The 12,955-nt window shown below is 38.1% G+C and overlaps 1 protein-coding gene across 2 annotated transcripts in view; it reads left to right on the top strand.

The window, feature by feature from the left end:
• nectin3b (nectin cell adhesion molecule 3b) overlaps positions 1-12,955 on the top strand; it is a 97,830-nt gene that overhangs the window by 38,458 nt on the left and 46,417 nt on the right. For both annotated transcript variants that reach the window (XM_052099479.1, XM_052099478.1), the window contains exon 2: positions 10,456-10,806. In XM_052099479.1, the coding sequence (XP_051955439.1) occupies positions 10,456-10,806 (351 nt within the window). The remainder of the gene's footprint in view (positions 1-10,455; positions 10,807-12,955) is intronic.

The raw sequence follows: 12,955 nt of genomic DNA, 5'->3' as shown, positions 1-12,955 counted from the left end.
TGAGGGATAAATTATTGGTAATCATGCTATTTACCTCCTTTTCATTATTAATTTCTTTTATTTTGTTCTGCTTATTTTGCTTCTATTATGTAATAACACCTTTAATGCACAGTTATGCTGAACTGACCTGCTTATAAAAAAACGTCACTGCCTATGCACTGTGTGTGACAAAAGCTTTGACCACCTTCTGACTCTGGAGAAAGCTACTTTTAAAATATTGAACGATGATAAAAGACCAAATGGAGGCTGTAGAGGAGTATCAGCCTGTAAAGCAGGATAGGTGGACAGGTGTTCTGGACAGAGCAGAGAATAGATGGTGGGCTTTAAAATGCTTGTATCTGAACATGTCAGGCACAGACCCACAAACTGGGAGATGCTGAATGAAAATAGACCTAGCTGCTTGAAGAGCTCAAGGCCATATAACAGGGGTCGACAACCTTTTTTGTGCCTTTTTTTTAGTTTCCTTGTCAATGGCTGTGCCGATGCATGAGTCCACTTGTGCAAATTGTTCTGTTTTGCATTTTTCTATTTTATTATTTTTCATTACAAATGATATCAGCATAACTATTTGAGTGAAAAATGTGTGCAAAATCTAGCATGTGAATTTTTGCAGAGTATCTTGTGAAAGTGCTTTAAGGAAAGGAAACCTGTCCTTTTGTACAAAATTAGTTAAAACGGTTATTGTCATATTTGATTACGGATCATGAAATTGTGTTGAATCTTTAATTCTGTCGCATTGGCTCATTTTTTTTTAAACTGTCTTAAATTCTCTTAACCATAAGTACAGTTGTCAAAACTTCTATGCAACATCACAACTCAATGCATGTAGTAACTTGCCCAAAACCTAGTTATTTTCAGAAAATTTGCCAATGCCACTAAAATGAAAAACCCTCAACAATGAAAAAACATTCCATGTCATAGGTATTTATCGAATATACATGTGTCTGACAGATTTTGATAAATTATCATTTTGCATGTGATGGCTCGCATGATGATAGAATGTTTAGAAGTGACGATTTCACTGAGAATCAAATGATCAGCAAGCCATGTGCAATTAGGTATTGTGCAAATTGTAGACCATTGTGTTTTGGCACATGTGTTCAAAAGTGTAAGCACATGTCATTTTCTTGAATAAGAAAATCAAATCTGGTGTGAAGAAACTAATTGTTCAGAGATTTGAACTTAATGTTTTGAGAAAAATAATTCTCATTTGAGAATTGAACCAAGCGATTAAGAAAACTCAATATTTCTTATGTCATACAGTTTTCAAAATCTCACAGTGGGGTAATCACTAGCACACAATCAACAGCGAGAGAGTAGACCATTTTATTCATATGAAATTCCACACCTGCATTCCAGTCTGCATCTTGATGTAATCCTTCCTCCGTGATCACGCAGCAGGTTTTCATCAGCTGAACGGGAGACTAAACACTATTAAAGTGTGACTAGACTTGCGCTGTGTGCAAGCCATTCACTCATCACAAGCCGATCAACTAAGCCCTTTTTGGTGAATCACACCTGCAAAATTCAAAAACTTTATCTCCTGGTTTAATTTATATGAATAGACTCTGATTTTTTGTTGATTTCGAAACTGCTGGTTTCGAAATCTCAAGGATTAATAATGTTTTTTTTTCTTTATAACGTCACGTGAGTTTCTGAAAGCAAAAAGCAAAAACTGAAATGGGATGTAGGCTGTCATCTGCGCAGCCCGACCACAGCAAAGTGTACTCGTTTACTTGGGCGATTAACTGAAAGTGAAGCGCCGTCGACTCGTTATGCGTGAATGCTTGCATGTGCTGCATACTATATATATACTGCAGTCTTATCACCTTTTAGCTTTTTGTTTAGCCTCCCATTCAACTCAAGTATTACATCAAGATGTAGATTGGAATGCAGGTGCGGAATTTCATATGAATAAAATAGTCTACTCTCATTGTTTGCTGGCACGCAACAAGTTGCTGACCCCTGCCATATAAAGCATCAGACTTGCATGAAGGGGCTAAAGGTGAACTTGCGTTTGTTGTGTGCGAATTGGTGTATAAATAACTTGACAGGCAGTGACGTGAAGGGTTACACCATTATTGTATGACTACATACAAACAGCAACTCTGTGGCTTCAGGTTTCGCATAAATGCGGTCATTGCATCTCCAACAGCCTTGGCGCTCTGCAGGAATGCACCAGAGACCTTTGGAGTTTGGAGCGGGACTGTTCAACCAGTGGCAGGAGGGGGACATAATGAACACTGGATGCATCTGGGAAATCTGTTTTGAAAACTTTTTCTTCTGTTTGGTGCCGCTGGTGACTAAGAAATTTCAAGCTTCACATAAAAGGGTGGGAGTTTAAAACTGAAACAAAGACTAGCCAGATTATTCACGGACACAAGCTATTCACTGGCTGTCAGAGATGGGGCAAGCTGAGCGAGAGGCAAGTATGTTTGTGTTGTGGCAGTTTTGCTGCAGTCCAAGCAGTGGTTTCCTAAGGGCAGTGGTGAAGCCATTGCTCTTACACAGAGCTGGTGGTTTTGGGAAGAGTGACTCATGGGTCTCCTTCAGAAAGTTGCTCACTACTAGCTCCAGTCTAGACCACAGAGAGGCCCCCAGACTGCCAGAATCTACCCGATATGTGCATAAACCGCAAGTTTGAGGGGGAGATAGGGCTTGGCGATATGACTACAATTACATCTCAATATTTTTTAGCCTATTGATGATATTCGATCAAATGGTCAATAAGCTGAAAATATTGAGATGTAAAATGTATTTGCCCAGAAATGGCTCGTTAATAATTTTTTTGTTCTTTTTAAATCCGAGGGTCCACTTCATCATAACAGTAATTGTAGTCAAATCAGTTCAATATTTTAAAGGCATTGAATAACAATCTATTTAAAAATAATGAAGGCATGTTTCCCCACAGTTTTCCACTTGACACAATGAACACAAGTGAAAATGCAGTTTTCAGTGATATGCACTTTTGTGCGTGTGCGCGAGCAATCAAGGTGTGCAATATTTACTTCACTTATTAAGTTAAATAATGGCTAAATTATTAATGTTCAATATATTGCCCAGCCCTAGGGGGAGGCGATAAGTCCAGAAGATTCTGGGGCTTACAAGATCAGATTTAATTTTTTATATTTTTATAAATTTAAGGAATCTCCTTTCAAGCACTGATTGACATCACAAAGAGCTTTCATTGATGTCATTGCAGAAAAGGGCAAAATTATGACTTGAGTAAAAATCACAGATTTTGACATGACTTAAAAGCTGTAACAGCACTGTGGCTACTGCAGCAGTGTAGGTCATATTTTAATGCTGAGTCAGTGTCTCTTTTACTCAGGCCTCTAATCATTCAACCTCACAGCTTTGATTCTTAAACCACTATTTTCTAATGATCGAAACTGCTATGGAAACATTGCCCTTTCTCATCTCTCTATGTCAAAACCTTAACCATATTCTCCCTTCCCCCAGTGGAACAAACCAATGTTTTCCTTCTACTTTGGTTGTCTTTTTCCATCCGAGGATAATATCATTCCATATGCTTGGTTAAAAATGATACTACAGTGAAAGGAATATAAATAATACTGGGTGAAAAGAGCCTACAGGGGAAGGGAAGATTGTCAGAAGGTTATTTTCTAGTTATATAAATTCTTGCAAATTATTATCTAGAATATCGTGTGTGTGTGTGGGTGGGGGTGGGGGGTCACATGTATAATCTCAGACCAAATTGTTACTCGAATATATGAGTGTAAAATCACGAGATTTATACGATTATGGATTATCTCAAGTCTTTATGGTTACTGACTGTCATTCCTGTCCTTGCTGATTTTTATTTATTTTTTGTGACCTAATGATGGGATAAAATATTTATTTTTGCAATTCAATTATTTCTGAGTGAAACTGGATATTCATGTGGGAAAGTTGTAGGACGGAACTTTATTTTCATCCATTGTGAATTGATCTGATGAAAAGTGGCCTTTCCATTTACCAGAATGGAAAAAACAGAATGGACATAAAATTATGCCTAAATAGCTTTTGGCCCTCAGGTAGAGCCATCTTGGGCTAGGTGACATCAGCAGAAAACAAAATAATTTCAAGAGGAAGAGCAAGTTAAGACATCGATAAGGATTAAAGACTTAAAGGTGCACTCATGAAAAAAAAAAAAGTTTTACTCCTAATGAAAAGTAATTTTGAAATGTGTAAATAATGACAACTCCCATTCAGTCAAATTAGTGACCTTTTTAAAAGCGGCTTCATTCTATTTGGAGAGGGTCAGTAACGGCCCTGTTATTGGATATTTTCACTCATGGATAAATAATGGCTGTATTTGAATAGTACATTTTTACAATTACTGCTGTTACTGTAAACCACTGAGTTTGATCGATGCCGCTTCCATGTTCTTAATGACATAAAACTTACTGAGTGTACCTTTTTAATGTGCATCAATTAATCAATCGTTCATCTTAAGACCAAGAACATGCATTTAAGAAATAAATGCGATCCATTTCTTCATGTTAACTTTTAATGAAGCAAACTTCCTTCCTTCTGCCTCATGCTGTAATATTAGGTTCAGTGATGGAGACATGGCAAAGTTAAACCCTTCTGCTGAGTCATGGTAGAGGTGATAACTCCACTGCAACCTAACATGAGCAATGAATACAAACTGTCTTTGAGAGGGAAAATTGAACCTCATCACCTCACGAAGCACACGGACGCGCAGACATTATCTCGTGCACCGGCACACCTTACAAGTAGCGCGCGCGTGTGTAAAGGAATAGCTGACCATGGCAGAATGGAGCACAAACCCTTCTGGGATGTCTATGTCCTTGCTGTCAGGACAGTAAACTTCCTGTGCTGCTCAGAGCACAAATCCATACGGCCAGAGAGCTCAATGAATGATGCAGCCACTGTGCTGTGGAGCATGTATGAGTATGTAGAATGTGCTTGTTATTCAGAACAAAGTGTGTGTGGTTCTTGTACCCATGTTTCAGAAATGTATTTTGGGACAGCAAGGCTTTTTCAGTGCCTCTGTTGAATTTCATTCTCAGACATTGATGCAGTTAAATTAGTAAAACAGTCATTACTGCATTGGGGAACATTTTTGTTGGTTCATGGTTTTGGTAATACTATTTCTTATGTACAGAGAAACTAGCCTCAAACATATGCGCCATCAGAAAACCTTAATAAAAGATTTAAAGGAGACCCATTATACCCCTTTTTACAAGATGTAATATAGGTCTCAGGTGTCCCCAGAATGTGTCTGAAGTTTCAGCTCAAAATACCCCACGGGTAATTTATGCCATGTTGTAAATGCCTCTTTTTGGGTGGAATCAAAAACACGCTGTTTTCGTGTGTCTCTCTTTAAATGTAAATGAGCTGCTGCTCCCCACCCCCTCTGACATAGCTCTGGTCTCCATGAATACAATCAGAGACAATGGTAACTTTAGCTGCATTAGCCATGGAATCGGCTAACAAGCATATTCGGAAAGGCGATTTGCTAACATTCACATAATATAAAGTGTGATACTTGCATCTTCAGGATATAAAGCTGGAACACAAACAGTTGATACTGATCCATGCTTGAGATTTCAAATTTTTTGTTAAATCCTGCTTTATATTGACACATTCATAAATCAGTCCGGTGTAAAATTATTTGCACAAACACACATTTTTTTATGTTTTGGGGCACATTTCCTTCAAAAACAACTTGTCCACTGCGTCTTCAGTTGCTCTGATGCCGGGAGTACATTAAGACTGTTTACTTTTACAGCCAACAACAGAACAGTTATGACGCTTACAAAGCTGAGACATTATTCTTCTTACTGTATCTGCTCCAGCCTGGGGAAAAAAATGGCGGACTGTGTGTAATCACTCAGGGGAGGATTAATGGTAATAGGATGGAGTCCGTCACCAGTCGTGGGCGAGGCCTGCTCTAACAGGAAACAATTAATTTTGACACATTGCCACCGTGCACAGAAAATGCAGCTATAAATTGACCTTGCTTTCCTTAAGTTTATATCTTGTATAATTTATCTCAATATTTAGGGAGAATATCAGTACAGTGGTGCACTGCAAACACTTCAACAATGTTGCCTTGTCATGCTGCTTAAACAGGGTAGGGTAATGTTGAAAGTGCCACAGTGTTTACACACTTTGTGGAAATCAGACAACAAATGGCTTGAATTAGTTTTATCTGCACATTAACCTTGTATAGGAGGTTGTTTTTTTTAGCATTGAACTTTAAAGTTGATGTGTGTAACTTTTTTTTCAATGACAACTTGCTTATTACCCATGAGTGACATTGTTGGTTCAGAGCGGGAACCTTGTGGCAGGTTTGTTTTAAACCCAAGTGATTTAAGGAGAGGTCTGAATTTGGGCAATCCCCATCCTTGTGATTTCACCGGTCTAAAATGCCTTTTCCTTAAATGCTGACGGCATTACAATGATTGTTTGCAGGCCTAAATTCTCTTGTTCATTTCCCCACTTGCTCATCCATTCCTGTGAAGTCATCTTCTGGCTTTGCTAACCTACTAATGCTATTCAGCATGTTAGTTGTTCTGAACTTCCCTTATTGTTTGCCACATTTATTTTTCCTATCCCTCAGTTCACAGTGAGGATGTGTACTGTAGAGACAAAAGAGGGGAGGGTTGTTGCTGGCAAGACAAACGCTCTTGTGGAATGTTTGGAGTCTGTTGCCAAGCAATACGGCAGGTTTTGATTTACGATTACATCTTCCGACCAGTCCAGCAGCTTGTTGCAATTAGCATTGCCGTTTTAGAGGCCGAGCTGGTGGGTGGGTTTGGATACAGCATTTGTGTATTTGACTGAATATGCTCAAGCATTTTCTTCACACGATCTTCACTGATGTATTTCCTCACCACCTGTTGCTTTTAACATCTAACTGTACCCTTGGTTCTTAATATTTTATTTTCGTTGCTATCTGTACTTTTTGTTTCAATGTCTTTCTCAAACCCTAAACTGAATAGATGATATGTATGTCTTTAATCCTCAAATCCATTTCAGCATTTGAATTGCCATTTTCACTAAATATGGGTCAAAATCATTGTTTGAATTGAGGGAGGATTGGTCTGGGGTGGTTTTTTTTAAATTATTATTATAATGGTTTTTTTTTATCCAACTTTTTAGTGATTCAAAACCTGATTTTTATTATTTTTTCACCTGAAAATTCTAAACCTGCTCAGTTTGAGGAATTTACCGAATGGAAGTGACACCATGGATCATCATCTTCACAAGATAAGAGGAAATTTACTCTGAGGTCCCCCCCAAAGAGCTCTGACACAACTCAAATTATTTAATGGCAGCTCACACTCTGAAATGTATCCATAGCAACAAGTTTGGCAAAAAAAAACATTTACAATTTAAGTTTCCCCAGCATGCCAAAGTCGCACTGCCTGTTCACTGCCTGCTGACACCTTTGGTAACAGTGTTGAATACAATTTTGCAAACTTTAAACAATTCTCTGTTAAGTGTTAACAAACATGTTTACCACAGACATTCTTGGTGCTAAACAATTTAAAATTGTTCATTCAACAGAACCCATTCGATTATATATTACAGATGAACTCCTACTGACTTTCAGTGTAGAAGTTCCTACACTGCTTCCTAAAACTCAATATCAGTGCTTGGGTCTTTGAGGGTTGGAAGGAAGAGAATGGAGAAGTTTGTTGATTAAATCCAGATATTTTGTTCTGTTTGAAGTGTTGCTCTGACCGGACCAAAATGACACTGTTCCACGAGGAGCTGGTTTTGTTTCTTGGATTCAGGTCAGCTATCGGCCAGCCAAAATACATGAAGCTCATATGCAGATGGATGGTTTTGAGTCATCTTAAGCTTGGACTCAGGGTTTGTCTGCTGAAGAGTGACTCTGACAGATCAATGTGTTTTCAATGGTGCTAAAGCTTTGCTCTCTCGGCAACCTAGCATGACGCATGTCTTCCGGCTACAATGCAGTTTAGTATTCGACAGGAACATGAGAATATACTTTATTATGGTGTAGTCCAAAACCTAGAGAGCTGCCTACATGCGGCATAGCACCTCACAAGTGACCGATTTGGAACTATGTAGACAGCAATTCTGATTCAACTCACGTTTGATATTAGAATGTTGCCAAGTGATTTTTCTGTAATCATAACAATTGCATGTGCACAAACATTGGGTAAAGTATTCATTTGACACTGAAGTTTTCAGACTTCCTACTCCATTTAACAAACTGTTTGCATACTGTGTAGCAGGCAAGTATGCATATTCGGATGCGAGAAAGGTATCTGGCAAGGCAACCTAATTAAGGTGCTTACCTTTTACCTTTGTTACCTTTTGAAACAGCCTTGTCTTTGCTTTGAATTCTTCTAAACACAAAGTAAAAATGGTCATTTACTCAACACATGACTTACTTTGTGGTATGGAAAAGATGTTTAACAGAATGCTAGATACTGAAAGCCTCCTCACTTTCATTGTATGGAAAAAAGATTCAATGAAAGTGAATGGAAACTGCCTTTTTTATTTTATTTTTTTTCTTTCTCATTGAACACTAAATGAGTCATACAAGTTTGGAACAACACGTGTAAGAAAATAACAATTTTCGGATGAACTATCCTATTAAAATGCTGCCTGGGTTGCGCTTTTTCAGAACTTGGTGAGCTGCCTACAAGAGCGTTTGCATCTCAATATTGGAAACTCCTGCAGATGACTGATGTGAAGTAGCGGTGGGAATTCAGAGTAAATCCAAATTCCATCATCTCCCCACAGAACATATTCATTTGCCTCAGACGCCACATGTTAGAGTCTTCATGCATGTCGAGTGTTACATACAGTATGTCACAGATTCAGATGTGAGCACAGCTGTCTGGATGCAATAAGACACAGGTTGTCCTCATTTGGCCTTCAGTGTTTCTTTGGCATCTTTTAGCACTCCTCTCTCTCCCGTCTCGTCTAGTCTCTCCCTCTCTTTCACTTTCCCCTCTTGTGCTCATTTCACACACCCTCTCTCAGACAGAATTAAGCTTTTGTTCGGCAAATGGAAAGAGGAAAAAATTGATGGACCGAGCGATGGAAGGTACACTACAGAAATGGAGGTGGGAAGGAAAACAAGGAGCGGTTTTGTGGTGAATGCCCATGTTGTTCTTATTTTAAAGCCCTATGGGCCTACTGGCCACCCGGCCAGCTCAAGCATTGTGCTGTGCATCACCTTATCAGCCTGGCTTTTGTTATTTTGCAGCTCTCATCTGCTGTAACTCCAGTATTCCTGACCCATTTTCAGACCTTTGTCTTAGAAATCACTTGCGAGAGGGTTTCTGCAGTAAGTTGAATGCTAAATTTAGTCTCCCTCTCCAGCCCAATAAGACTTATTCTATTCTCTGCTTTTATAGCACAAAAACAAATCAGCAGCTAACCAATGTGGTATCGTGAGTAAAACGCCTCTTTTCCCCTGATGTCTAGGCTAAGGGGAATTTACTTTCTAGTTAAGAATAAGGAGCTAAGAGACCTTGGCTTCTGATTGATTGGGCTTGAACAGGATAAAAACGGATTTGTCAGTTGAGATGGTGTTAAAGTGCTCTTTTCAACAAGATAATAGCAGCTCAAGTTTACTGACTTGGGATGCCAAAATGACTGGTACTTCAATACCAAGTCGATAATAAAGAAACCATACCATCATTCTAATTCTACAGTTTGTACAAGCAGTCTTGCTAACAGGTTGCTGCTTTCAAGTGCCTAACTGGGTGATTCTCACAAAACTTATGAAGAAAATGTCCTGATCCTATTTACTCAAATCAACGGTGGTAATTATGTCCTAAAATTTTTTTTTTATTATATATATATATATATATATATATATATATATATATATATATATATATATATATATATATATATATATATATATATATATATATATATATATACACATTACAATGTAAAATCTTAATAGCACTAAAATAGGTTTATGTGTAATTTAAAAATGTTTGTTTTTATTTTTTTTTTATCAATTTTGGGTTAAATACGACAGTACATTTGCTTGAACCACTTAAATATTAACTGTGTATTTGTGAAGTGTTGTACATGTAAATGGACAAATGCACTTCACTGTCAAAATGCCTGTTCTGGCAAGGTATGAAGGTGTAAACTAATGTCTTAGAATGTTGGGAAAGATCTGATGGGGAACAAATGTCACCATATCAGATCTGCACATTAGGCTTTCCTCTTTACATTATGACGGTAATTTATATGGAGCAAAAATTGAAGAGTGCGAAAGCCACCATTTATTTTATTATTTATAGTTTTTATTTGTTAATATTTATATAAACTTTACAGTTGCATATTAGGGTTTGTTGTGGTACATCAAAATTTAAATATTTCAGTGTTATTGGTATTGAATACTCAAATTTGGGAATCATGACACTCCAGACAAATGTTTATTCTCTCTGTCCCTCTTTCTCTCTCTTTTAGGGGTGGTATATGGCAGTCAAGTGGTTGTCCCCCCTAAGATAAATGCAGTGCTGGGCAAGAACGTCACCCTCAGCTGTACGGTGCAGGTGGACACAAACCTCAGCCTGACCCAGAGCTCCTGGGAGAGGAAGCTGCCCACTGGCTGGGTGACGCTGGCTGTGTATAACCCCATGTTTGGCATCTCCATCCCTCCCGAATACGTGCGACGCCTGTCCTTCCGCTCGCCCTCTGCACACGATGCCACCATCGTGCTGGAAGATGTGGGTTTCGCTGACATAGGCATGTACACCTGCAAGGTGGCCACCTTTCCGCTTGGTAACACGCAAGCCTCCACCACCATCAGTGTGCTAGGTAACGATAGACGTGTCTCTTTTTTTTTTTTCTCTCCCCTGTTCTGTCTGTGTCCTGCAATAGTTCCACCAAAAAAAAACATTGCTAACAATATAGTTTATGTACCAGAAATATTTCATTAACTCTTTACAATGAGGTTCCATTTATAAACATTGGTTAACAACATGTTAACTTGCACTAAAATTCAGTAATACTTTTATAGCATTTATTAATCTTCGTTAATGGTTAATACATTTTTATTAACTAACATTAACAAAGATTAATAAATGCTGTAAATATGTTGTTTTTGTTCATGATGCCTAATTAATTAATATATGTTTAAACCTTATTGTAAAGGGGTACCCAATTTTTTTTTTTTCTTTTCAAGGTGAAGTGTGTTCAGTGTGTTAACTTTATCCAATCCTAGCTTAATATATAGAAACAACTAAGCCATTAATAGCTTGATTTTCCCAAGAAGTGTAAAAACTGGCTGTGGCGCTATCAAAAGATTGCTTTGCTTGAACATCATGACCAGCCCGACACCACAAGATTTGCTCAACCATTGGTGGTTGAGTTGGGGTGGAACTGTTTGTCTGACCAATAGCAAATGATGGGGGTGTCCAGGAAACCATGAAGGCAAAAATACAAACTTTTTTCAGTGTCGCTAGAGGCACAGAAATTTCACACTTCACCATTATTTTATTTTTTTCTTGATGGCTTTTAAAGCTGAAGTGTATCATTTCTGTGTCATTAATGCTACCAAAAAGAATTGAAAAAATAAAGGTTGGTTTCCAAACTGCTTTTGTAAAGCAACGTACACTATTGGTTGAGTCAATGTTATTCTATCAGTATGGATGGGTCGCTCATAACAAGAGGAATTTTTATAGCACCACAGAGACCATGTTTACAGTTTGAGAAAATAAACCTACAAATAGCTAACTAACAGTTGTCTCTGCATATTAAGCTCAGATAAGATAAAGCATTTTAACACAAAGTTGCACACTTAAGCTTAAATTTAATAGCTGTAAGTTACTGTATGCAGTTATAATGCTCTTGAAGAAAAAAAAAACCTAGAAAATGTCATGTGATCTAAAACATTTTTTATTTTTTTAAACCAAATATTAGATTATTCCGAGCAAGTGGTTGTTCTGTCAACTGGCCTAAAACTTAACACTGTCCTTGGTCATCCTTTTTGTGAGCCGTGTGGTTTTTGTCTGATTAGGTTAGATGAAAAACTTTTATGCACTCAGTCAGTCATAGCGTGGTGCTTGAGTATTAACGCTAAAGTGCCGTGACGAACCTTTTGCATGTGTTCACTCAAACAGAGAAAAGCGTTCAAGTGGATGCACATCACAGCTGGTGAATGGACCACTGCTTATTTGTTTAAGTGGGCAAGTATGCACTGTGTGTGCGAAAGAGGAAGAACATTAGGATTGACTCCAGGGCAGGAATGAAAGCTGTGATTTGGGAGATAGACCAGCTCTTCCAGAGAACATGATTTTGAACCCCTGGAGCACATCTGTTCTGTTGAGCGTACACATGACTGAGTAAAGTGGTGTGCTGTTTTGATCTGGGTGTACGAGGCAACAAGATAATGTTTGCAAGCATAATGCCTTCGGTTAGGTGTATTAATTATGTATTATGATATGGGGGTGTGCGGAGATTTGCTCTTTCCTCTGTGAGCACAAGATGAAGGTTAGAGTGGTAAATGAGATTTAGACAGAAATTGAGTGAATATTCATGGCGAGAAAGATTAATTGTAGATGATGTCATAGATGAATTGGGCTGTGCAGATGGAGGAACATTGGAATATGAACTAGACCTCTTTATAAAGGTGTTTATAAACATTTTTCCAAAAGGGATTTTTAATGGTACAAAGTGTTTTTTTTTTTTTTTTTTTTTATTATATAAACGTGAGTGCGGCTTGTCTGCCAAGACGCCAACATGATGCATGTTGAGGGTGGCTGCTGTGGCATTGCTGTTTGGTTGCTAAGGTGTTAGTTTATCATTTCTAGCTTGTTTTATGCAGTTGCTAGGATGTTCTGGGTGATTGCTAGGTGGTTGCTTGCTGGCTTAAGAATTAATTCCAATATATCTATGATATGGGATTGTTTGGGTCCCTCCCTCAATATATGGTAAATCATTGGATTTGTTTTTCACCTGCTCAGTG

The sequence above is a fragment of the Xyrauchen texanus genome, chromosome 31, assembly GCF_025860055.1.
Source record: "Xyrauchen texanus isolate HMW12.3.18 chromosome 31, RBS_HiC_50CHRs, whole genome shotgun sequence".
NCBI classification, from domain to species: domain Eukaryota; kingdom Metazoa; phylum Chordata; class Actinopteri; order Cypriniformes; family Catostomidae; genus Xyrauchen; species Xyrauchen texanus.
Note: the sequence above shows the minus strand (reverse complement) of the source record. Positions and strands in the feature narration are given on the sequence as shown.